The sequence below is a fragment of the Carcharodon carcharias genome, chromosome 1 (assembly GCF_017639515.1).
Source record: "Carcharodon carcharias isolate sCarCar2 chromosome 1, sCarCar2.pri, whole genome shotgun sequence".
Classification (NCBI taxonomy): Eukaryota; Metazoa; Chordata; class Chondrichthyes; order Lamniformes; family Lamnidae; genus Carcharodon; species Carcharodon carcharias.
This window is the reverse complement of record NC_054467.1, coordinates 88,086,853-88,114,763: the sequence shown is the minus strand read 5'-3', so window position 1 is coordinate 88,114,763 and position 27,911 is coordinate 88,086,853. Positions and strand designations below refer to the sequence as shown.

The window sequence follows — 27,911 nt, the reverse complement described above, 5'->3', positions numbered from 1 at the left end:
TTTTCATATTCATGCATTTTCTCTTGTGGTGAAACGTCATTCACCGTGAACTCCCCAATCATGGCAGATGATTTCATGACGGAATCACCTTCCTTTTCTGTGGCAGCAGTATAACCAATAGTCTGTGTAGAAGGTGTGGTTTTCTGAAAGTTTTGCTCCTTACTGTCAGTTTTGGCAAGATCTCCAACATCATGTTTTTCTAATGTTGTTTGTTCAGTTTGCTTTGGTGAAAGGGACAGGCTTTCAGGGCTTGTTTCAGGGGTTTCTGCAAGACCTTCATGTTTGTAACTCTCCTCAGAGCTAATCTGAGGTGTGCCATCACCTAAGCTAAAGCTAGGAGAGTCAGCAATACCTTCATGCTTTAGGCTTTCTGAGCTGTCATCAAGGGCACCATTTTGCAATGCCATATCTGGTGTAAATCCATCCTTCACATATTCTTGTGTGAAACTAATGTTCAGATCGTGGTGAATTGGACTAGTCACTACCTGTTCAAGGTAAAGTTCTGCTTCTGGAGTATCTGAAGTTTTCCTAAATTGCTGATACTTGTCATTATCTTCTAACTCCTCTTTAATGACATCAGTGAAATCAGTGGACGTTTTCCTGTCCGGACTGATCTGTAAATCAGTCGTCACAGTTACTCTGCTACTGTGTATTTCAGTTTGCTTTTCAAGATCTTCGGTAAAAACAGGTTCATAGTTCTCTGATGTTGCAGAACCGAGATCATTTCTTTCAATAGATATTGTGATTGCCTGCTTATCTTTACTTGATGGTATCCTTTCCTTTGCTTTAGCTTCTGTTCTTACTTCTCCTGTGCTATGTGAAATTGGACCAGTCAACACTTTTTCATTGTAACCTCTGTGTAACATATCCTGTGTGAGCATTTGTGACTGAAATTCTTTTGATGAAAGTTCTAACTCATCTGCTTTAACTTCATCACCAACTGTATGGGGAAACAAATCTGGTTGACTTTCTTTACTTTCACATACATGATGAGATTCTTCAGGCTTCTTTAATTCTTTCAAAGTTTGTTTTTCTGGTAAAGAAGTATCCAACGTGTGTTGGAAGAGTCGAGACATTTTCTTGGATGGATCTTGTCCTGATTGGAATGCTTTCATCAGTTCACGCACAGACATTGTTTCTTCAAGTCTTTCTGTAACAGTAGAAGAAACAGGGACCTCTTTGGTTATTACTCGTTTAGTCGATGTTGTGGAGATCTCATCTTTTACTGGAGCTTTAGTTTGTTTCCGTTGTCCTTCCTCTGCTTCTACACGCTTCTGAAGAGCTTTTACCTTCTCTTTTATTGAACCAATAGGAGTTTCTTCCACCACGGGTGAAATGTCATCTGCAACAGTTGGGGGCACTAATGTTGTTTCTTCCTTCACTACCTCAGTGAAATCAGATTCGGTGATAATATTCTGTTGCACTTTTCCAACCTCTGTCCTAGTATCTGTAGTTAGATCTTGAAATGCAGGATCCTTAAAATACATTGTATTTTCTTCCTTGAATCTCTGAAAAACAGGTTTTGTCTTTCCAGGAGCTAATTTAGTTTGGTCTTTTATTAAGTTTGATAGTTCATGTTCTTTCCCCGCCTCCGAGCACACAGATTCTGAGATCATCTGCTGTGTTCCCTTTTTAATATCTTTAGCAATAATCGTTGCATCAATTCTTTCTTGAACAGTATCTATTTGGCAAACTGCTGAAGGTATTGCCACTTCTTGTGTTAAATATGTATCTAGATCATTTTCCAAATAATTAAGCATTCCACTCATATCTTTCTTAATCTTCACTATGGTCCCTCTGTCAATGTGGTGCTCTACAAATATAGGTTCACAGACCTCTGCTGGCATCTCTCGCTTGACCTCCTCAATTTCTTCATCGCTGATAATAACCCAGTCTTCTTCCGGGGGTTCTTCATCTTTTCCAGCGCCAATGGCTTCGTGTATGGGTTCTTCACCTGTGTATGTTCCACTTCTTAAAATCTTACTCACTTTTTCCAAGTCTTCTTTCACTTTCTCTACAATTTCAAATGGCTCACCTGGTTCTTCTTCAGCTTCTTTTGCTAATTCCTTCACCTCAATGGGACTTCCTTTACTTCCTGCTGTTGAATCTGTTTTCAAAATTTTCGTCACCTTGATTAAGTCTTGTTTCATGTCAGACACATCTGAAAGCAAGTCTGGGCTTGCTAGTACAGGGACGTCATGGACCAGGTGTGATTTTATGGCAGAAGAAATCTCAGCAGATTCAGTCTCCTCCTCTTCATCTTTGTTTTTGACAGAAATGGTTCCAATTTTTTTCAAAAAATGGGATTCAAAAAACAGAGATTGGAAAATGTAATCGGGGTGACACAATACAGAGTCTGAAGCGGTAGGTCAAAATAAAAAAAATGGATTTTTGATGGTAGACAGGGATCCACAGGGTCTGAGGGTGGGTACAATCGCAAAGCAAAGCCAACTCAAAATTGGAAAGAAACAGGCAGGAAATAACTTGCTTTATTTTCACCAGAACACATCCACACCACGTACAACACCAAAGCAATAACAAATTGAATTAATCAGGACATCAACAAATCAACAAACTGAAATAAATAGGAGCAGTGGATTTACACAGAGATAGGCATCTCAAGATTGTTTAGATGTAAGATTCATGTCTAAAGGAAAAGATCAGAAACCACAGAAAGCTGATTTCCTCTTAAAGAAAGCCAGTGCTAGCAAACTGTCAGAACAACATTTGTAGCCCTCTACTTCTAAAGATTTTTAAGTAAAAGCTTATTTTTTTTGAGGAACTAGAACTGAAAAACTGCAATGAATATCATATTATCTGAACCAGCTGCAAACCGGCATTTCAACAAGAAGAATCTCAAACCTAAATGTACAGAGTAAAGAAAAAGCTATTTAAATGAAGTAAGGTCCTTTCCTTGGAACATCCTAGTTGTTCTGACAACTAAACAAAAAAAAACACTTGCAAAAAATCGACCAAATTAATAAAAATGGACAAATTAAAGAAAATTTACTAATAGAGATCAATAATGTAACAAGTGGTGAATTCAGAAAAAAAAATATGGTGGATATAGCAAAATGAAAAATTTGAAACACTCACACAAACACACAGAACGCTTAAGCCAAGTTATTTCCATGCAAAACTAAAGTTCTGACAGCACCAGACATGCAGTCTTATGTAAGCACTGAATACCAAAGGCAATTTTTAAAAATGTTAAGTGACATTGTGGTGAAGTACAGTGGTTATTGCTGCCAAATATTTAAAAGTAGGACAGACAATTCATAGAAATGCATTTTTGTTGAAACATGTAAACAATTCCAGCATTAAATAGTTTCCACGCTTTAGGGAAAGAAAATTTGGAAGTTTGATTAATTTAAAAGTTGAAATGAGATTGTGAATAATCTTATTTCATGGATATTATATTTGTGGAATAAGGCACTTTAGTAGTTTACGTAACGGTAATTTAATGCAAGCTGATAACTTTATCTTTCTATGTTCAAAATGAGTGAGCTACAGAGTGACAAGATCTTAATTTATTTTTTTATCTTATGTGCAGTATTTCTTTCCCTGTTACAGCAGAATTGAAAAAAATGCCCACTGAAACCCACAATATAGCACAGTCCCCTCAGCTGTACACCTAACTTGCTCAATTTGAATACATTTACTGCAATAAGAACTTTGTGAAAAATCATATTTTATATGCTTTTACCTTTGAAACAATTTAGTACAAGAAAATAACCTTTATGATAAACAATCAGTTCACTGGATCCAAATCTTGGAGCTCCCTACCAGCAGTACAGTGGCAGTGTCTTTGCTACATACAGCAGGTGGCTCACTATCTCCTTCCACTATTACCTTCTCAAGTGCTTGCCCACAATTGTTGCCCAAATCAAATGAATTAAAAAAAACACTCCTGTTTGTTGAAAAGCCTGATTATATCCATCTAATATTAAAATTGGAAAAACTCAGCAGGTCTGGCAGCATCGGCGGAGAAGAAAAGAGTTGACGTTTCGAGTCCTCATGACCCTTCAACAGAACTTGAGTTCGAGTCCAAGAAAGAGTTGAAATATAAGCTGGTTTAAGGTGTGTGTGTGGGGGGCGGAGAGATAGAGAGACAGAGAGGTGGGGGGGGGGCTGTGGTTGTAGGGACAAACAAGCAGTGATAGAAGCAGATCATCAAAAGATGTCAACGACAATAGTACAATAGAACACATAGGTGTTAAAGTTAAAGTTGGTGATATTATCTAAACGAATGTGCTAATTAAGAATGGATGGTAGGGCACTCAAGGTATAGCACTAGTGGGGCTGTTTTTTTTATATAATGGAAATAGGTGGGAAAAGGAAAATCTTTACAATTTATTGGAAATAAAAGGAAGGGGGAAACAGAAAGGGGGTGGGGATGGGGGAGGGAGCTCACGACCTAAAGTTGTTGAATTCAATATTCAGTCCGGAAGGCTGTTAAGTGCCTAGTCGGAAGATGAGGTGTTGTTCCTCCAGTTTGCGTTGGGCTTCACTGGAACAATGCAGCAAGCCAAGGACAGACATGTGGGCAAGAGAGCAGGGTGGAGTGTTAAAATGGCAAGCGACAGGGAGGTTTGGGTCATTCTTGCGGACAGACCGCAGGTGTTCTGCAAAGCGGTCGCCCAGTTTACGTTTGGTCTCTCCAGTGTAGAGGAGACCACATTGGGAGCAACGAATGCAGTAGACTAAGTTGGGGGAAATGCAAGTGAAATGCTGCTTCACTTGAAAGGAGTGTTTGGGTCCTTGGACGGTGAGGAGAGAGGAAGTGAAGGGGCAGGTGTTGCATCTTTTGCGTGGGCATGGGGTGGTGCCATAGGAGGGGGTTGAGGAGTAGGGGGTGATGGAGGAGTGTCGAAGGACCCAAACACTCCTTTCAAGTGAAGCAGCATTTCACTTGCATTTCCCCCAACTTAGTCTACTGCATTCGTTGCTCCCAATGTGGTCTCCTCTACACTGGAGAGACCAAACGTAAACTGGGCGACCGCTTTGCAGAACACCTGCGGTCTGTCCGCAAGAATGACCCAAACCTCCCTGTCGCTTGCCATTTTAACACTCCACCCTGCTCTCTTGCCCACATGTCTGTCCTTGGCTTGCTGCATTGTTCCAGTGAAGCCCAACGCAAACTGGAGGAACAACACCTCATCTTCCGACTAGGGACTTTACAGCCTTCCGGACTGCATATTGAATTCAACAACTTTAGGTCGTGAGCTCCCTCCCCCATCCCCACCCCCTTTCTGTTTCCCCCTTCCTTTTTTTTCCAATAAATTATAAAGATTTTCCTTTTCCCACCTATTTCCATTATATAAAAAACACACCCCCACTAGAGCTATACCTTGAGTGCCCTACCATCCATTCTTAATTAGCACATTCGTTTAGATAATATCACCAACTTTAACTTTAACACCTATGTGTTCTATTGTACTATTGTCATTGACATCTTTTGATGATCTGCTTCTATCACTGCTTGTTTGTCCCTACAACCACACCCCCCCCTCCAGCTCTCTCTCTCTCTATCTCTCCGCCCCCCACACACACACCTTAAACCAGCTTATATTTCAACTCTTTCTTGGACTCGAACTCAAGTTCTGTCGAAGGGTCATGAGGACTCGAAACGTCAACTCTTTTCTTCTCCGCCGATGCTGCCAGACCTGCTGAGTTTTTCCAGGTAATTCTGTTTTTGTTTTGGATTTCCAGCATCCGCAGTTTTTTTGTTTTTATAATATTAAAATTGGTTTGTCTTGTCAATTGTTTTTAAAATATTCTTTCATGGGACATGGGCATCACTGGCAAAGCCAGCAATTGTTGCCCATCCCTAATTGCCCTTGATCTGAGGGCAGTTAAGAGTCAACCACATTGCTGTGGGGCTGGAGTCACATGTAGACAAGACCAGGTGAGGCAGATTTCCTTCCCTAAAGGACATTAGTTAACCAGATGGGTTTTTACAACAATCGTAGTTTCATGGTCACTATCATTAACTTTATATTCCAGGTTTAATAACTGAATTCAAATTCTACCAGCTGCCATGGTGGGATTTGAACCCATGTGTCCAGAGAATTAGCCTGGGCCTCTGGATTACTAGTGATATTAGCACTATGCCACCATCTCCCCTTCCACTCTTCCATTCAGGATTGTAATTATATTCCCAATAGGGTTTTCAATGATAATTGGGTCTATCTACCCTGTCACCTAGTTAAAAGCGTTTTTCTTTTATTACGTCAGAGTGAGATGTTCAAAAAAACGTGTTTAAGGCATACTGACCTCTACCTCTTAGAGGCTGAGCGCCAATTCATAGACAATTCCTCCTACCTCCCCCTGGCCAATGACCCCACCACCGAACATCAAGTCATTGTTTCCAGACTGTCACTGACCTCATCTCCTCTGAAGATCTTCCCTCCACAGCTTCCAACTTCACAGTCTCTCAACCTCAGACAGCCTGCTTCTACCTCCTCCCCAAAATCCACAAACAGGACTGTCCCGGCAGACCAATCATGTCAGCTTGTTCCTGCCCCATGAAACACATCCCTTCCTATCTTGACTCCATTTTCTCTCCCCTTGTCTGGTCTTTTCCCACCTACATCCACGATTCCTCTGATGCCCTAAATCATATCAACAATTTCCAGTTCCCTGTCCCCAACCGTCTCCTCTTCACCATGGATGTCCAACTCCTCTACACCTCCATCCCCTACCAGGATGGTCTGAGGGCTCTCCGCTTCTTCCTTGAACAGAGGCCTGAACAATCCCCATCCACCACCACTTTCCTCTGTCTGGCTGAACTTGTTCCCTCACTGAACAATTTCTCCTTAAACTCATCTCACTTCCCCCAAATAAAAGGTGTGGCCATGGGTACCTGCATGAGCCCCAGTTATGCCTATCCCTTTATGGGGTATGTGGAACATTCCTTGTTCCAGTCCTACTCAGGTCCCCTCCCAAAACTCTTTCTCTGGTTCATCGATGACTGTTTCGGTGCTGCTTCATGCTGTTGTCTGGACCTGGAAAAATTCATTAAGTTTGCTTCCAATTTCCACCCTTCCATCATTTTCACATGGTCCATCGCTGACACTTCCCTTCCGTTCCTTGACCTCGGTGTCTCAATTTCTGCTGTTAGACTGTCCACCAATATTCATTACAAGCCCACGGACTCCCACAGCTACCTGGACTACAACTCCTCACACCATAAGGACTCCATCCCATTCTCTCAGTTCCTTCACCTCTGTCACATCTGTTCCAATGAAGCTACTTTCCAAAACAGTGCTTCTGACATGTCTTCCTTCTTCCTTAAGCAAGGTTTCCCACCCACGGTGGTTGGCAGGGTCCTCAAGCATGTCCGACCCATCTCCCGCGCCTCTGCTCTCATACCTTGCTCTCCCTCCCAGAACCATGATAGGGTCCCCCTTGTCCTCACTTGTCACCCCACCAGCCTCAGTATTCAAAGGATCATCCTCCACCATTTCCGCTAACTCCAGCATGATGCCACCAACAAACACATCTTCCCCTCACCCCCCCGTCGGCATTCTGTAGGGACCGTTCCCTCCTGGAGACCCTGGTCCACTCCTCCATCACCCCTAACACCTCAACCCCCTTCCACGGTACCTTCCCATGCACTCGCAGAAGGTGCAACACCTGCCCCTTTACTTCCCCCCCAACCTCACCATCCAAGGGCCCAAGCACTCCTTTCAAATGAAGCAGCGCTTCAATTTGGTCTACTGCATTTGCTGCTCCCAATGCAGTCTCCTCTACACTGGAAAGGCCAAACACAGACTAGGTGGCCGCTTTGCGGAACACCTTCCTGTCGCTTGCCATTTCAACACACCACCCTGCTCTCATGCCCACATGTCCGTCCTTGGCCTGCTGCAATGTTCCAGTGAAGCTCAACGCCAACTGGAGGAACAGCACCTCATCTTCTGATTAGACATTTTACAGCCTTCTGGACTTAACACTGAGTTCAACAACTTCAGATCATGAACTCTCTCCTCCATCCTCACCCCTTTTTGATCCCCTTTTATCAAATATTTATTTTTAAATTTTATATATATATATTTTTCCATCTATTTCTATTATTATTATTTTTGAAATGTATATCCATTCATTGTTTTGTCCCCACCGTTTGTCTTACTTCGATCTTTTCTCCCACACCGTCCCCTCCCTCCACCCCGCCCCCAGTAGGGCCGTTTGTCACTTGCTCATCTTGCTTTCTACTCTTAATGTCACCATTAGAACCTCCTTTAGCCAGTATCACCACCATCAACACCCCTTCGACCTGTTCTTTATGACATCTTTTGCAATCTCTCCTTTGCCTCTACCTATTGCTGGCCTTCTATCCAGCTTCACCTGTCTCACCAACCCCGCACCCCCCCCCACCCCCCCACCACTTAAGCAGTATATATTTCACCACATTTTTACTTCTCTTTAGTTCTGAAGAGTCATATGGACTTGAAATGTTAACTCTGTCTATCTCTCCACAGATGCTGTCAGACCTGCTGAGCTTTTCCAGCAAATTTTGTTTCTGTTTCAGAGATCTAGAATCCATAGTATTTTGCTTTTATATTTAAGAGATCCTCTCTTTCAATGTCCAGTCTGCATGTAGTCATAGCCAATGGCCACTAGTTTCATTGAGGGAGATTTTTTTACCAGGTCAGGATGACTTGGGAGCCCTTTAAAAGTGGTGGGGATGGGTCACGATTCCGAGATTCCCAATCCAAGACCTCATTATGTATTCTTGGCTGAGAACCCAGAAATACATTAGCCATATTAAAACCCCTGAGCCCCGGGGAAAGCTGACAGCTCTGGCTCTGTGATCTATGCTGTCAATTTCACAATGTTTATTTATGCAAGATGAAGAGGTTTCAAGTGTTTGCAGTTTCAGTTAATGGTAATTTAAAGAGTCTGGATGATTGGCACATTTAATGGGCTGTAGTAATAAGGTGTTTTTTTTAAGGAAGTTGAATGTAATCAGTGAATGACAGTTTTTTAACTAATTTTTTAAACATCCTACTGTCATTATAGCATTCATTGCTTCTGCACAGGGTATTGTTGGTGAATGGGCATGGAAGTGCCAAAGCTTGACATAGAGGGAATGAGAGGCTATAGGGATTGTTTAGGGAGGCATAGCTTGGCATGGGGGCATGAGGGGCCATTTGAGTAGGTGGGGGAACGAGGTGGCACAGATGGGCATGGGGAGTGTGTGGGGATGAGGGGGTGTGAGGGGTGAGAGCTGGAGGGCCTTTCTGTTTTTATTATAATTGGGACAAAGTCCAGGTATATTAAAAACCAAGGCAGGCCTTTTAAACAACCCAACTTCATGCACCTGTTGCTGCCTACAAATGTTTTCCCTGATCAGCTGAACTGACTGCAGACTGAACCCGCTCCAATGAAAATCCCAAACTTATGGACACTTTCTCCTGGGCTCGGAATTTTTCCAACTCCCTCTACCTAAGAAGAACTTCCGGCTCTGAAGAAGAGTCATATGGACTCAAAACGTTAACTCTGTCTTTCTCTTCACAGATGCTGTCAGACCTGCTGAATTTTTCCAGCACTTTTTGTTTTTGTTTCAGATTTCTAGCATCCACAGTATTTTGCTTTTATCTAAGAACTTCTAGCTGATAGTCTCAATTTCAGGAATGGCTAGATTTTTTACTTTCGGTGGCAGATAAAGGCCAACAGAAGATCAGCCACTCAATTATAAACCCCGTGGGCTGCCACCAGTTTTCCACCGTCATCAAAAGTAAAAATTGGCCCTGCTGTTTTTCAAACTTTTTAGACACCCAGAGTAATTTTTTGAACAAAATGGATGCAAAGTTAGTGGTGCATTCAGAATGCTCACCCAAAGCAATGATCAGGAGTTCCAAACCTAATTCAGGTTCATTTAATTGACAGGAGCAAGGGTAAAACAGGTCCTCTGCTGGGCTCCTTGGTTCTGAAAGGGAAAGCGTTTGGCTTCTGCTTACTCTGTTGGGCAGGTGGGATTCAATCCTGGGTGGGGAGGACACATAGTAGTGGGACTCTGTAATTGACCCAAAGGAATGGGTCAAAATCTGGTTCAACTGGGCCTAGCGTTCTTGACAGACTACCACCCATCGTATATGAAAGCAGCCTTCGGAATTCTGAACAAAAGTTGGACCACGATTTGCTTACTTAAACATGCTATGTACTTTTTGTGGAAAAAAGTGGGCGGCCATTTAATGACTGCCTAAAAATTGAATCGGAACATCTCTTTCGTGGAAAAGGTGTCCAACCTCTGCCTGTTGCCCCCATTCCTTAGTAGAGAAATAGATGAGTGCCAGTTAAAGTGCTCCCCTTCTATCTGTCAAGTTGTTAATTGTTCATGAACATCTTACTTCAAATGTTGTTTCTTTTTAACTGTTTACATTTTAATTGCCTTCTTTTCTCCTTTTTGGGCTCTTGCTATCTTTTGGCCTTCTACTACCCCTCAATGTAAACATAAAATTTGATTCCTGTCTGCCTTCTCCTGCTGGCTTCTTCTTTGCCCATTGCTAGATCTCTAGACATTGTCTCTCCAAAATGACTGCATTATATAACAAATGTATTTTTGACAGTACACCTTTATGCTCTGGCATGACTCCCTCCTGGTTGCCCCTATGGATCTTGCTTTCAGTCACAGAATTGTTACAGCACAGCCCATCGTGTTTGAATGAGCAACTCACCGAGTACCATTAACCCGCCTTCTCTCAAAACACTGCACAATCTTGCTTTTCAGATAACAGTTTAATTCCCTTTTGAATGCTTCAATTAAACCTGCCCCCACCACACTCTCAGGCAGTGCATTCCAAACTGTAACTACTTGCTGCGTAAAAACTTTTCCCTCATTTCACTTTTGCTTCTGTTACTAATTACTTTAAATCTAAGTTTTACCGTTCTTGATATTTTCATGAGTGGGAACAATTTCTCCCTATCCACACTGTCTCCCTATCGCCGCTATCAAATCTCCTCTCAACCTTCTTTTCTCTAAGGAGAAAATCATAACTGAAGTTCCTTATCTCTGGAACTATTCTCACGAATCTTTTCTGGATGACCTTCAGGATATTTTACCCCATCCCTCACTTACTGACCATGATTGAAATAACCCTGCCCAGCTCCTGCTATTGTTGTCTCTACATTTGGCCAAGCTCTCCTGTATCATTGCTTTGGTCGATATTGGCTCCTCTGGCATTTTCGTGTACTGCTCAGTGCAGCAGCCAAGTGCTGAACTCAAAAAATGAGTGAGCAGGGTTTCTATTCTAACAAGTAGATAAATTAAATTATTGAAGATAATAGCTTTGATTCCTCTATCAAGTCCAGAGTTTTTCTGGCTTCTCATGACGAGGTAATAAATGAGCAAGTGGGTTTATACTCATTGTAAATTTTAAATATTTAGTTTAATCAAATTGAGAATACATTGTAATTTCAGATCAGGCTAGTTATCATTTATAATTATATTAGCTATTGTAACTCAACTCACAGGTGGTCACACCTTGTCCCTTTACTGAAGCCTTCTCACCTGGCTATACATTTCATTACCTGACACAACCGAACCACCGTGGTGGCAGTACGGCTCTCATCACCAAATCACACCTCAATTCCTTTCCTACTCTCCTGGAACTTTCTCTTTCAAGCACCTTACCTTGTTCAATCCCTTTTTGATCTCCTTTGAAACCCCAATTCTCAACTGGTTCTCAAGCCACACTTTGGTTGCTTAATGAGATATCCTGCCTCCTTTCATCCCTCAGCTTCGGCTCTGGGCAAATCCTCATCCTCAATAATTTCCATTTCTATCTCAATTTAATTTTGCCCTCCTGTCTTTCAATTTCCCTGCCATCCATTCCTTCCTATACCTCACCCTTCCATAAACTCTCCTACTATATTCACAGACAAGGCAATCTCAACCCACTTCCTTGTATACCTCAACACACATCTTTCCATCCCTCTCCATCCTCTTCTCATTCCACATCTACCACTTGAATAAACTCTCTCCCAAATCACATGCAGCTACATCCTCTTCATTAAACTTCTAGCACATATCCTTCTTTGGCTTGGCATTCTTTTTTTTCTGATTATGGCTCTGTGAAGTGCTTTATCACATTTTGCTACTTCAAAGATGCTATATAAATGCAAGTTGTAGTTACAGTTAAAAAAGATAATTTCTCACAAAATAATAATTTAAATTTGCTTATGTTTTGCTTCTTGGGAGGCAGCGATTGCAACATTTATCTTTATTAATTATTATTCAGCGCATTAATTTGGGGCAATGTCAATTGTTCAGAAAGATAACACTTTTGCACCAAATTAAATATTGAATCAATAAAAGTACTGTACGTACAAAGTGCCAATATCCACAGGGCAAATGGGGGGCTTTGAGGGTTTTTTTTATATATCTAGCCAGAAGCAGTAACAGGGCTCAGTAATTCTTAAAATGCAAGTTGACTTCTCTCTGGCAACAAGCTGCAGAATAGTAATCTTATCTTTAAGTTTATGTAAATCCCAGAGCAAAAGTATTTCCACCTACCCTCAAATCAACCTCCAGCTGAAAAAGATGTTGCTGGCTGGCTTGCTATCACTTGGTCCAAAATTAACTTTATAATAATTGTTTGGTAGTAGAGTTTGAGTATTGCTGAAGAGACCTGCTGTCAAAGCTTTTCATTTGGTACTCATCAGGACAGACTAGCAAGAATACCAATTTTAAAGGCTTTCAGGGCAGCCATTCCCTGGTTCATTTCCCAGGGCAATGCCTTGACCAGAGTTGACACTGCCTGGTTTGAAATGGAACAAAAGCTTGGCAGTTAACTGTTGTCTGGTGCATTCTCCATCGCAATGCCTCTATCAATCAGAGTCCATTTGCCAACCAATCAGCACTCTTCTCTCATGAAGTATAGATTGTTGTTCCCTTTACAAATGGTATTCTGGTGAATCTGTCCTGATTAGGGCAAGACAAAAAACTTCAATAGCATGCCTCTTCTTTCAGCAATAATTTTATAATGATCACACCTTTATTTCGCTGCAACTGTGTTTGTATTCATTCCTCTTATTTTATCAATCTATTTAATTATATTTATGCAATTGTATATCTTTAATAAACACCAAGATTTTCCCCTTGGTGATTTGGGGGCGGGGCCAGCTCGCTGAGGGGAAAATGACGCAGGATGACATCGGGCGGAACCCCGAACGTCATCCCGGTCCACTTTAATCTTCAGGAAGGCGGGCGAGCAGTGAAATCAGCTGTCCGCCCACCGACCTGTCAATGGCTAATTAAGGCCATTGACAGGCTAAGTAAGCTTGTTAAAGACCCTGCCCATCCAAGCTTAAGGCTGGCGGGCAGGCCAAGAGCCCCAGTGGGCTCCAGGTTATTCATGAAACTTCATCCACTGGTGGGATGAAATTTCATGTCCATTTTTTAAAAATTTAACCAACTTTATGTGTTTCTTATTAACATGTCCCATCTTGTGTGACAGCACTTTGCGAAAGAGCGGACTTTGACAGATGGGGAATCCCTCCACCCCCCGCACAGAAGCACATAGCGCTTCCTGTTGGGCAGGCTGCTGGGTGGGCTTTAATTGGCCCACCCACTCAAAATGGCAGCAAGCCCCATTTTGGTGGCGGGGGTCGGCTGCCTGCCCATTGCAGAGCTGGTGGGGCCCGCTCGCCCACCAAGGGCAAAATTCTGCCCAATTTTTCAGAAAATAAAAATACTTATTCCTTTTATTGATTAATTATCCCTGTATATATTTAATTAATAATTTTACACATGCTTTTGATTAAATGCTCAATGTTACTCTTGTTATATGTCCGCTTTTCTCATTTAATATATATTTTTCAAAAAAAAATCCATTGATTTTAGTAATAATGTTTTGGAACAAGGTTTCAGTTCCTCTAACTTCATGTCAGCACTATGATGTGAGCCACTAGTAGTAATATTAAATATGAAAGGAAACTGATTTGAATCTCTGCAAAATTTATAAAATATTATTTCAACCACGTAATTGCCAGAATTTTTGTAAAAAATGTTATTTTAAATCCAATCTGATTTTGCTGTCTGCACTATTTACTTAAGAGCTGCTTTCTAAATAGCAACTGAGGACAGGATGATTTTGGTTCCGAGCAAATTAGAACTGATACTAAGGTCTTTAAAGGGGTTAGATAATGTCATTCAGTAAGGCTAGGTGTTGTTTCATCATGTAGCGTTGAATTAGAATAGTTAACAGATTAGTGTTTCCAAAGATGAGAATAGGTCTAGTTACTAAGTCTGAGTACTGTTAACACACTGCAAATCTATACAGTGAATTTATACTTATGCAACATTGCCACTACCAAAGACATTCCCAGCTCTTTTGCAAATTGAGATTTTAAAATTCTTGTCCTGGTTTTCAAATCCCTCCGTGGCCTGACCCCTGTCACTGTAACATCCTCTGAGATCTCTTCACTCCTCCAATTCTAGCCTCTGACACATCCCCAATTTTTATCACTCCACCATTAATAGCCATGCCTTTAGTTGCCTGGGCCCTAAGCTTGGGAAACACTTTTCTTAACCTCTCCACCTTTCCTCCTGAAAACTTAATTCTTTGACTAAGCTCTGGGTCACCTTTCCTAATTTCTCCTTAACTGGCTGGGTATCAAACTTTGTTTGATCATCATGCCTATGAACAGCTGTGGGATGTGTCATTTTAATGTGAATTCTTGTTGTTGAGATGCTATTAGTGCGTTTAGTAGCACAGATACCTAAGGAAATGGCTTTTCCCTACACTTTCAAAACATATTACTGTACCACACTGGAAGATATTAACAGCTGGTGAAGGCACAGGAGACTATATTTTCAGGCCACAGGTGAGCAAAATGTACACTAGCACTGTGGTATTGGAATCAATGCTTTCCCCGACATTGGGGATCTTTTGCAACTAGAAACTGCAATGATATTTTTAAACAGCTGCATCTATGCAATGTGGAGCTTGACGGCTACTGTATTTCCTCATTGCTGCTGGTATCTGCAATGTATACTACTGTGTGACCAAGACAGAGTCCAGGCTTTGGCAGCCTCAGCACATTGTGGAACCACTTGGGTAGATTATGGTTCTCTGCTTAAATGCATTGTTAAATTAAAACTATTACTGCTATCATACACTTCAGAGAACAGCCTTCTATCAAAATAAATTGGGAAAACTGTAGAAACATTAAAAGCACCAATGCACATAAGTGTTAAACTCCCAAAGGCCAGTATAAAGTGTTTTGGAATGCTTCAAAACTAACCCTAGCAATGTCCTGAAGATAGAATATTTCAAAAGATGATATCAGGTGTTGTTGTTTGACTTCTGTGTTCAGTTTTTAATATGAAAAACCAAAACTGTACTTCACCACAGCTGCTGCCGTCCTGATATTGGAACACTTACTTAAATATAATGGAACTAAATATCAAGTGAGACATGGAGGAGGCATGTCCCCTGCTCATCAAAGAGCATGAAAGAGAAACATGGAAAAATGAAAGAATTTCATAATGAGCGCAACAGGCACAGCAGGACTATAAGGGATGTCAAAGGAAAGTGGATGCTTAGATGATACACTGATTATTTAGTTATTAATGCTTTATATAAGCAAAGTATAATACTAGCATTTTAATCAATTAAAGAGTTGTAAACAGAATTACTGTTATTTCTACAAGCGTTAGTAACAGATTGTTAAATTATTTTAAATAGTTCATACTCTGTTATCTTAATACTTATATTTTACAGATAGAAAATATTCTTACATTTATCTTGTATTCCAGTCACCTGCAAAATAATAAAGGTAGAAAATAAGTACATGATATACTTCATCAATTAGAACTGGTCATAAGGTTTTATGGCTGGCTATGACTTACTGGAAACAGTGGCAGGGCTTGAATTAATGTGTGCAGTCCCCCATATTTCCCAGTTCCCTATCTCAGCCACACTGCTGTGGGAAAACATTGAATGGAGGTCAAATGCTTTCTCAGAGACAGGAGAAAGTCATCCTCGGAATATTTTCATACTTTGTCTAGTAACTCATGGCTACTATCACTTACCCAAAGGCAGAGGCCTGAATTCTTCTTCTGCATGAAAATGCTGGCAGAGTTCCGGATCTGGAAGACCACTATCCAAAATTGGCCTCTACTATTTTCATTGGGGGTGGGAGGCGCTGTGGGAGAAATGGGTGCGGGTTCTAATCATGGTTTCTGGAGGCAGCTAACCCTGTAAATCAGCAGCGGCCTCTACTATGTGTGGTTTTGGTGAGTTAGGTGCCTGAAACTGGAAGTGTGCAGGTTTGATGTGCACAGAGCAGGTCTCAATCTTGTGGATTCGTTTGGATGGCTAGGGTACCATTTTAGAGCGGTAGGTGTCCTTTGGTGGAGGTAAGATACCCTTTGGGAGAGGTCAAATGCCCTTTAGGATTTATAAAATTAGGCATAAATGTGCGTAAAAGTGCATAAACTCATTGGAACTGCCAAGCTGTAAAGAACTGTCAAAGCTCATTGAAACTGTCAAAGCTGTCAAGGGATTTAACTGTGCTGGGCTTTAAATTGCCATTATAGGATTTTTGCTGCATGACTGATTTATAGCCTAACATTATCACAATGTGGTGCCTGGTAAGTGAGCAATTTGATTGACAGCTCCAAGTGGTTATAGAATAGAGATGCTTACTTTCAAGAGATTAAGTACTTAAATAAAATGTTTGTTTCCATAAGAGAAGAGATTAAGTACTGAAATGAAATATTTGCTTTTATAAGAGATTAGTTGAAGGAATTTCAATGTATTGAAATTTTTTAATCAAAGAGAGTGTTATTTTTAAATAGCGTCATCATCAATAGACAGAACTTTATTTTATGGCTCCTGATATTTGTCCTGGTGGATATTAGGTGTGTTGACATGGAGGGGGTAAGAACAAAGGGTGGTGGGTGGGGTCATGGTTAGGCATGAGTTGACATTAAGTTGGCATAGGGAGCTATATAGGACAATGGGAATGAGAGGGGACACAGGTTAGCATGGGGGTGAAGGGTGTGGATAAAAGAGCATAGGGTGGCACAGGGGTATGACAGGCCTTGAGGGTGAGTACAGGGCATAGGGTGACATAGGGGTATTAGGGGCCATGGGGGGTGGGTACAGGGGAACAGGTTGGTATGTAAGGTATAGGTGTCCATGGGGGTGGACACAGTGCCATTGGTTGATATGGAGGGTATGGGGATCAATGTGGGGTGGGTACAGGGACATAGGTTGGCATTGAGCATGTGAGAGTGCATGGGAGGATGGGTTGGGAACATGAGGTGGCATGGGTTGGCATAGGTGGGGCATGGGGAGTGTGTGGCAGGTGAGGGATGAGGGCCGGAGGGATTTTTTTCAATCTTTCACACAGTGCCAGTGCACAGTGGCAGGCTTTCCAGTGCCACCTCCACACCTAGCAGCCTCCACACTCTTTCCCAGGGTGGCTGGCCTGACCTCTAATTCAATCTGCCCCCCGGAACAAAAATCTGACATTCCAGGCCACTTATTCCTGGGTCAGGTTCGCGGAGCCGGGAATGTCCCAACTCTGCGCCCCCGACTCGGGAGCGAATATCTGGGCCAGAATGTTGATAATGTACCCTAATGTTTTCAGCTACAGATATTATACCTTAACCTGCACATGTAAAACAACAACCTTAAAAGCTAATAGCAACAGTAGAATATAAACACGTGTACCTTATTCAGAACATGCTTAAAAAGTCCTAGAAGCCAGTGATAGTAAACTAATAGCTATCATTAAAATAATATGGAAGAGTTGTTACAAGGCCAGGAAATGTACCATTTTGAATTATCTTGCATTTCAATGGTGCTGTTTGGTCATCTCCTTATTTCATAGCTACGTTTGTGTATAATGAATGGGATTAACAGGACAATGGGATATTGATGTACTTGGGCTATCTGAAGGCAATGTTTGCCTTAGCCTTTCACCAATGCCTCCCCCCACCCCCCCACTGAAATACTTATCCATACTTTTTTTAACCTTAAAGTAGCCCATGGAGGGTCGTTCCTGGGCTACCTTATGTACTTTATCTATTAGTTCACAGCAACTATTTCTCCAAGGCTCAATTATGCATTTGCCTGCATCCCCGGATATGTCCTACACAAGTTCCAAATTTACAGATATCCATATCCATCGCTTATTCTTGCACCTTATTCTGTGCAGGGTCCTGATCGCTGCCAGCCTCTTCAAGCTCCACCAGAAGCGAGGAATGTTGCCTGTGGAGGACTGACAATCATGGATGGATAGCAGAGAGTGAGGATGGATGAATATTTTGGAGTTTTTCCTGAACGACTTTTGATCATCAGAAACTACAGCTGGGGTTTTTTGGTTCCGCCAGCAGCAGGCATCATTGCAGGCGGGATGGGAAAATGTGGGGAGCAGCTAAACGCCAATTGACTTTTAGCCACTCTCCAAATTTTGCTGTCCCACCCATGGCCATGCCCATTGCTGGTGGGACTGGAAAATCCAGCCCTACATTCCCTCATATGTTTAATGGATGAAGTAGGGCAAATAAATGGACCAGTTTGTGGAATGTTGTAATTTGCATCCTACTTTGAACTAAGTCTCCTCCCAAATTCATGCACTTGGAATTTCTGTGGAGGTCCTCCAGATCTCCTGCTCTAAGTTTGGCAGAAGATTGGCAGAAACAATGTAACTGGTGCACCCCAGTTTCCATTAAGGAGAATTGGGAACCTTCCTGGAAATCCTAACCTTTTATGTCTTTTGAGAATAGCAGAAAGGCATAGTAGCAGGCTTGACTGGCACCTCATCTGGCTATCATCTGGGGGAGGCGGCATGAGGGGGATTGGGGTGCGTCAAAGATGTCACTTGAGAAGTAAGATTCAGGCAGATCTCCTTTAAGAAGATCAGCCCTGACTTAGGTGGCTGGTCAAATTCTAAAGAGAAGAAAATAATCCAAGAAAAGTGGATGTTTTTAGCCCATTCAAATGCTAATGCTGCATAGTTTTACTGAGTTTGTTGGATTTGGAATTGTGCTACATGCCCTATGTCTTCAGCAAGAGGTGCGAGCCATTTATGCTTCATGAACATATTATTAGTGAGCGTGGAGCTCTCTGGAGGTAAGGGAAGCAGAAGATTTGTGGAAGCAGACCTGCTGGTATCTGAAAATTTCATTGGGAGCTTAAAAATGGCTTGGATCTCCAATTTGCATATTACAAGCAGATTCCAGACTGAAACAGGCAGGTACTCTGGCCAATCATTCCCACAATGAGTCGGAAATGGCAGAGGATTGATCGGGAAAGGGATCCGGACAGTAAATTCAGCACTACAATTTTCGGAGTGCTACCAGCCATAAAGATGAAGCAATTTGAGCATTCTACGTTTACCATTATGGTGAGTCATTTAAACTTGCAAACCATATCATCATTCATGGGGCATCACAATTCATTAAATGAACTCAGTAACAAATCCTTTTCAAGTAACTCCCTTTGAACTGCACTCAAGCTTGAGCTTAACTTCCTTTCCTTTCCTGAGGACTGATTATTAGTGACCCTTATGCAGTATTGTTGTCATAATTCTGTTATGAATGCAGAGGGTGAGTGAGAGATTTGGTTAATAACCTTTCATGGAGGTTAAGTGAAATCTTATAAGGGTGAGAGCATTGTAAAAGAGGTTGGTTCTGAGGCTAGGAAGGAACTCTTCTTAATCCCCTAACAAAGATGGATCATAGGGGCACTGCTGGCACCGTCCTGAAGGAGGAACCACTCCCTTCCAGAACACGCACTGTCTGATATGTTTGTCAGCCTCTTGGAGTAGATAGGTGCCTAAAATTCTGAATTGCATCCCTTTTGGCATTTGCACCTCCCTGGGATATATAAATTGCGCGACCTTCCCTCTGCCCACCCAACCTAACAGGATCAATGTCTGAAATCATGGCTGTGCTAACATCAGGATGCTGGGACTATGAACTTTTGATCCCCTGATTAGTATCAAGATCATTTTCTTTCACTGCGAAAACGTCAACCACCGCTGCCTCTCCCCCTCAGTGGCCAAAATCATATCCATGACTTTATTACCCCTAAGGCTTGATTTCTCCAATGGTCTCTCTGCTTGCTTCCCCACTACCTGACACAAAAATTTATTCAGCCCTGCACCAAGATTGACATTAACCATGTCGATAATAAGCTAAAAATTCTCTCATGCCCTGGTGAATTGACTTTAAGAGTGTCATGCTTGCCTTCAAATTCTCTCAAAGCTTTTGCCTTACAGTGCCTGTTCTGTATGTGAAGAATGCTGCAGAATAGTAAGTTGTTGCTGTAAGTACCTAACAGTAATAGCATTTGCAGTAGACATGCTTGCCTCTTTAAGATTGACCATTTGAGCCTGCCAAATTCTCAATACGTCAATTCAATGATTCGCTGAATTATAAAGACCAGGAATACCTGTGGTTGCTTTCCATGTTATGTTGACTTTGTTTCAAAATAGTTAGTTTCAAAATAAGGGGTCTCCCATTTAAGAAAGAGATGAGAGGGAATTTATTCTCTCAGAGGGTTGTTTCTTTGGAATTCTCCCAGCGAGCAGTGGAGGCTGGATCACTGAATATATTCAAGGTTGAATTAGACAGATTTTTGACCTATAAGGAAGTCAAGGGGCCAAATGGCCTAGATTTTCTCCTTTCTCTTATGTAAATGATTCCCAGCCATAGCATTAGTTCAGGCACTATAAGGACCTCAGTATCCTCAGGCTAGGGAATAATATGGCAAGGCTTCCAAATCTTGGTCACTATTCAGTGACCCCTGTTGCAAACGCAAATGTGGATGACAGCCAAGGACAGGATTTTATGGCCCCATCGCGGCAGGAGTGAGCCCGGAAAATGTGGTGAGCTGTTCAAAACTCCATTGACTTTGGCGGGACTGGAAGATCCCGCTGGCAGGGTGGGCCATAAAATTCCGCCTGGGGTTGGCTTCATGTGGTTGAATAGCTTGCAAACAGCCATATGAAAGACTACAGCTGAATGATGAGCACATGATTGAAATATTGAAGGGCGAGTGATGCCTGTAGGATTATACCCCAGGAGAAAGGCAATTGTTTTAGACAGATGGAGAGGAGAGAAAAATGGTGAACAAAGTGGTGAGAAAAAAGGACTGTCTTTGTCATAGTAGGTGAAATGATGATAGCTTCATTTTGCGCAGTGTGCTGCTCCAAACCCCATGGGTAACTAAATACATCATTTATTTCAAACTTAGATTTAAACTTCTTAATCAACTGCCAAAGAACTGATGCTGGAAATCAATGGACAATTAACAGGAGATAATATTGCACAATTGTTGGAAACAGCATAGTTTCATTTTGGAATCAATTCCAGGCCTTGTTGGAATATTAGCGATGATATAGTTAGGCAGCAATGGATTACTAGTGTTAAAATTACCTCTTCCTCTTGCTCCTGATCTGAATCTGACTCCTTTTCATCCAAAGGTGATAAAAGAAAGAAGAAGAACAGGCAGAGCATGGAATAATCAGAAAAGGATGTGGTAAAACAGAAATAAAAAGAGCATCAAGGAGTCACAGCTCATCAACATTACAAATTATTCTAGACAAGCGCCGTGCAATACAAAAAGCAAGCTTCAGTATAAAGCTCACAGAGAAAAGATTGGATCCATCCTACATTGATAAGACTGATTTTTATCAATATAAGGTCCAAGACAACATGCAAGGGTTTTAGTTTGAATGAGTTGTTTAGTAATAGCTTATCTTGCTCTGAATAATGAAGAATGGAAGAACAGATAAGATCTTCCCGATGAGCTGGCAAAAATTGTTAGGAATAGATTGCGGAAAAATAAGCAATTTGAATCACTGATTAAGTTGAAATTGGACTTTCTGAATACCACAAAATCATTTGCAGTCCTTTATATGCGTAAAGTGGAATCCTTTAAATATTTTGCACATGATCAAGACACATTTCTACTTTCAGATGAACACAATGGAGAAATAATGCAGTATCTGACAAAAGATGCTTAAATATTGCCACATCTAATCTGTCACCACCTACATGCTGTCAAAAAGGCTTTTACTGGATGCTGTAAAATGTTGGGATTGATGTTCAGCAAGTCATTTTACATCTATATTTCAGCCAGGCAGTTGTCATTTTCTGCTTCATTTATTTGGGTAATTACCACCTGCACAGACCAACATTTTTTTTCCTTTCAGACTAAAACTCCATTATTTTCTTTATCACTAGTGAGAGGTTAAATTTCAAGTGTTAAAATGCCAGGCTATCAGCTTGTCTTTGCTGCTGTATAGAAGCCTGTGGCAGGGAAAGAGTGGGATAGGGAGGGGAAGTTATGAAGCAAGGAAATTGGGCAAAGAAGCACACAATAAGAAAAGTCTGTGGTATATTATGCAGTGACGTAATGGGGTGGAGCTTAAACCTGCTGGAATCAGGAATAAGGACAAAGGTTAGCAGAAGGTGAGTGGGATTTGGCTGAGACGGGTGGTTGGGTTGGGTTGGGTTGGGGGGGGTGGGGGGTGAAGGGAGGTAGAAGGGTGGAAATTCATGATTCATGAATAGAGCACAGAGAGGACACAGTTTCTATTTTCAAACAGCTGCACACATTTAAAAAGCTGAGCAGGTTCTTAGCAGGGGGAGTGAAATGGGAGAAGGTGAGGATTTTTCTCTGAGGTGATGTGAAAGTACTCATGGTCTAAAATAGAGAAAGCAGGATGCAGCAGAATGCCATTGTTGGAAGGAGTCATTACATGCACTAGCATGGGCCAGGTGGAAGTAAGTGGCTGTGTCTGTGGCTTTGCATGGAACCTACAAATCGCTAAAGAATCACGGTAGTGGTACAAGTTTAATGACTTCACTTGGTCAGGAAAGGCAACTGAGAAGCAAATAGCTATTCCTGAACACAGTAGTCAAGTAATTCCCTTTGGACCATCAACAACAGCATGTTCTTAGCTCCAGAAGCAAAGTTACCTGGCATTACTTATGTCAATTGTCTCAGATTCTCTAACGCACACTAGCCCATTGAAGACTCTTATCCTCAGTCTTTGCTCTTTTATACCTACAAATAAGACCACCTATCCATGAATCCTGACTGACTGTGACTGTAGAATACAGAGAATGCAGCAACCAATTAAAACAGCATTTCTTCTACAGAACAGTACACAATGCCAGGAAAAGTCAGACTACTGGGGTAAGGGGATCAAACATCCAACATTTAACACTACATGATGAGGGAACAATGGCAATAATTGTTTTCAACACTAGATTGGCCATTTTTTTTTATTATTCATTCAAGGGATGTGGGTTTCGCTGGCTGGACCAGCATTTATTGCCCAACCCTAGTTGCCCTTGAGAAGGTGGTGGTGAGCTGCTTTCTTGAACCGCTGCAGTCATGTAGTGTTAGGAAGTTCCTGGATTTTGACCTAGTGACAGTGAAGGACTGGCGATATATTTCCAAGTCAGGATGTTGAGTGACTTGGAGGGGAACTTCCAGGCGGTGGTATTCCCACCTATCTGCTGCCCCTGTCCTTCTAGGTGGTAGTGGTCATGAGTTTTGAAGGGAAACTTCCTTACCCAATGCATAGCTAGAATATATAACTGGCTACCACATGGAGTAGTTGAGGAGAATAGCATAGATGTCTTTAAAGAGCTGCTTGATAAATGCATGAGGGAGTAAGGATTAGAGGGACATGCTGATAGGGTTAGATGAAGTAGTGTGGGCTCATGTGGAGTATAAACATTGGCACAGGCCTGTTGAAATGAATGGCTTGTTTCTGTGCCGTATAACCAACAATTACGTATTTTTGCTGTGGCGAACAGTTTTGGATGGATTGCCCCTTTTAAATTAAATCCTAACTTTGTTGCAGGTGTTGCTTCTGCAAAGCCAAAAATACCACAGGATTTGAACCAGGGTACTTCTACAAATGAGACTCAGCATGCATCAACCTTGTCCAAACTTTGATTCCGCAAATGTGTAATTGCCAGCTGACATCCTCCCCAACACAAGAATTTCAGGGCCTACTATTTCACAAAAAGAAAAACAATTATTTTTCTAAGCATGATATCTTAGACCTCTGTTGTGTCCTGTCTGAACAAAACTCAAGATTTACTATTGCCCGATTTTAGCAATAAAAGGTTTAATATGTCACAAACAGGCATGAACTTTCAGGCCTCCCACCTCGCAGATGCAAGATAACAATGACTTAAAAGTGACGGGCTATCAACCCATTGTCACTGTCATTGTGGCCCTGGCAAAGGTTCCCCAAGTCTGGAACTCTAGAACACCTCAAGTGAAGCAGTAGGCCCATTTAATATGCTAATTGATATCCAGTGATGTATTAGGACCAAATTACCTATTGGGCGATACTGGCCAAAATGTACACAGTGCAGCAGCATCTGCAGTTCGGACCACAATTGGTAATTGGGTCCTAATATGTAATTAAACAATAAATTACATTATTATATTTGAAATGTAGAACATTTTTTTTACCTTGCAGTAAAGCGGCAGCGTAATATTGAGGTTGCAGATTGCATGTTGTACAAGGCCTCTTGTCGATTTTGGCTCTTTTATAAAGGACAATCGTCCACAAGGTTCCTGAGTTGTATCTCGTACCTGGTGTGACACAGTTCAGAATTGGAGTTGGTTCATACAACTAATGTTGAAATACACTGCATATATCTGGCAAACTGGCAGGCCAGCACCCATCCATTTAGGTTAATCCCACTGAAATGCATCAATGCATCATTTGTTCACAGTTCTTCATACTAAAAAGGACACACAGACTGTTTCTTCCCTAAAAAGGAAACTGTTTGTCAAACACCTTGTATAGTTGTAACTATTGTAATATATTTAATACTCTTCAGAATTCACAATGATAAGCCAGCACATTCTCACAACTTGGACATGTTAAAATTCAAAGTTTAATATAAAAACATTAAGTTTTAGTATAAGCATTTACATATAAAACTATAGTCATATATAAGAATACTCTCATTGGTAAGGTATGCTTTCCAAGTTCGTTTGGGTACTGGGTTCAGAATCCACTTTTGATCATCTGGGGTATGAAAGCTCTTAAGTCAAGGTGGATGTGTTAAAACCACAGCACACAAATCACATTGGCAGAAATGTTTATTCATGCTCCAAGTCTCTATAACATATGAAAGCTCTTGCATATAGCAGGCAGTTTGTATACATTTCATACTTATTTCCTGTAATATTTTAACTATCACATTGTGATAGCAGTGCATGATCCACTGAGAGCAATGCTGCAGAAACTCTGCTAGCATAGGTTATAAATAGATTTTACCAACTTAAAGGTTCAGGGATAATAACCATTAACAGTTGGACTTGAATGGATACATCCAACCATAAACATACTGCCAAATAAGATTACCAGAGATTGATGAGATTTATTATTACTTTTTATGCTCCTTATTCCAACAGGAATTGGATAGCTACATCACAACCATAAGGGTGCTTCCCTTGCCCATCATATCATGAGGATATAACTTCCAAAGCTACCAGACTATCAGAAAGTGGATGGATTCATTACAACTAGATCACATGCTTCCCCTTCAGGAGCTAGCGCAATGTACCACAACACCAGAATGTCCCCAGCACACAAAAAAAGAAAACAGTTTAATGGATTCCTGTAATAAATTAAGATCAAATTAATTTTCGCTGTCACTATAATGGCCAACACAAAGAAATCATTAAAAAACCTTTTAAATCATTTTGAACTTTACGGACCATCGATAGGAGGGAACGCAGATGGATGGACCCGTAAATTAGGCCCCATGCCATTGGCATTTTACATGCAGCAGGGAGATGTTGGGTAGGTTGCCCACCTGGGGCCCAATTGAGGTCCTTAAGTGGGCAGTTAAAGAGGAGAGTGCCTCTTGCTGGGCCGCTGGTGCCAATTGGAGGCCCTACCCTATAGTTTTGCCTCCCCACGTCCACCTGTCCCCACTGCCCTGTCCAACATGCCCCCCACCCATCTGCCAGAGCTTGCCAGCCTGGTCCAATGAGAGAAAATGAGTCTGGGAATTAATAATGGAAAATAAGGAGATGGCAGATAAACTGAACCACTATGTTGCATTGGTCTTCCCTATAGAGGTTACAAGTAACATCCCAGAAATAGCTGTATATCAGGAAATGGAAAGGAGGGAAGAATGCAAGAAAATTACAATCAACAGGAAAGTGGGACTGAGCAAATATCTGGAGTTGCAGGCTGACAAGTCCCTTAGGCCTGATGAACTTTTTCCTAAGGTTTTAAAAGAAGTGGTTAGTGAGATAATTGGTGTGTTAGTTTTAATTTTCCAAAATTCACTAGATTCGGGGAAGGTTCCATTAGATTGGGAAATAGCAAATGTAACTCCTTTATTCAAAAAGGGAAGGAGGCAGAAAGCAGGAAACTACAGGCCAGTTAGCTTAACATCTGTCATGGGGAAAATGTTGGAAGCTATTATTAAAGACATTACAGCAGGACACTTAGATAAATTCAAGGTAACCAGGCAAAGTTAACATGGTCTTATGAAAAGGAAATCACGTCTAATTAATTTATTAGAGTTCTTTAAAGAAGTAACAGGTGTTGTGGATAAAGGGGAACAGGTGGATGTACCATACTTAAGATTTCCAGAAGGCATTTGATAAAGTGCCACATCAGGGATTATTGCAGAAAATAAAAGCTCATGGTGAAGGGGGTAATATATCGGCATGGATAGAAGATTGGCTAGCTAACAGGAAGCAGAAGGTAGCATAAATGGGCCATTTCCTGGTTGGCGGGATGTAATGGGTGGTGTGCCACAGGGATCAGTGCAGGGTCCTCAACTTTTTATAATTTATATAAATGACTTGGATAAAGGGGCCAAAGGTATGGTTGCTAAATTTGCTGATGACGCAAAGATAGGTAAGTTGTGAAGAGGACATAAGGAGGCTACAAAAGGATGTAGATAGGTTAAATGAGTGGGCAAGAACTGGCAGATGAAGTATAATGTGGGAAAATGTGAAATTGTCCATTTTGGCAAGAAGAATAAAAAATAAGCACATTATCTAAGTGGTGAGAGATTGCAGAACTTTGAGGTGCAGAGAGATCTGAGTGTCCTAGTGCATGAATCACAAAAGGTTAGTTTGCAGGTATAGCAAGTTTTTAAAAATTAATTCATTGCTAGGAATTGCTGGCTAGGCCAGCATTTATTGACCATTATAATTGTCCTCGGGAAGGTGATGGTGAGCTGCGTTCTTCAACCACTGCAGTCCATTTGGTGTAGGTACACCCACAGTGCTGTTAAGGAGGGAGTTCCAGCAGCAGTGAAGGAATGGCGATACATTTCCAAGTTAGGATGGTGTGTGGCGGGAAGGGTAGTGGTGGTGTTCCCATGCATCCGCTGTCTTTGTCCTTCTAGATGGTAGTGGTCATGGGTTTCGAAGGTGCTGTCTAAGGAGTCTTGGTGAGTTCCTGCAGTGCATCTTGCAGATGGTACACATTGCTGCTACTGTGCATTGGTGGTGGAGGGAGTGAATGTTTGTGGATGGAGTGCCAATCAAGCAGGCTGCTTTGTCCTGGATTGGGAAAGGTAATAGATTGTTGTTGTTTATTGCAAGGGGAATTGTATACAAAAATAGGGAGGTTATGCTTCAGTTATACAGGGCATTGGTAAAACCACATCTGGAGTACTATGTATAGTATTGGTCTCCTGATTTAACGAATGATATAAATGCTTTGGAAGCAGTTCAGAGAAAGTTTACTAGACTAACACCCTGGATTGGGCAGGTTGTCTTATGAGGATAGACTGGACAGGCTAGGCTTGTATCTGCTGCAGTTTGGAAAAGTAAGAAGTGACTTAATTGAAACATAAGACCCTGAGGGGTCTTGACAAGGTGGATGTGGAAAGAATGTTTTCTCTTGTGGGGGAATCTGGAACCAGGGAATTG

General features: G+C 41.5%; 1 protein-coding gene across 13 annotated transcripts in view; it reads right to left on the bottom strand.

Moving 5' to 3' along the window:
- Nucleotides 1–27,911, bottom strand: part of ank2b (ankyrin 2b, neuronal) — an 882,930-nt gene that overhangs the window by 71,289 nt on the left and 783,730 nt on the right. For 12 of the 13 annotated variants that reach the window (XM_041195707.1, XM_041195740.1, XM_041195679.1 and 9 more), the window contains 3 exons: nt 24,468–24,590; nt 21,401–21,433; nt 15,746–15,767 (listed from right to left, as the gene is read on the bottom strand). In XM_041195707.1, the coding sequence (XP_041051641.1) occupies nt 15,746–15,767; nt 21,401–21,433; nt 24,468–24,590 (178 nt within the window). The remainder of the gene's footprint in view (nt 1–15,745; nt 15,768–21,400; nt 21,434–24,467; nt 24,591–27,911) is intronic. The other variant, XM_041195714.1, reaches the window with a different exon arrangement.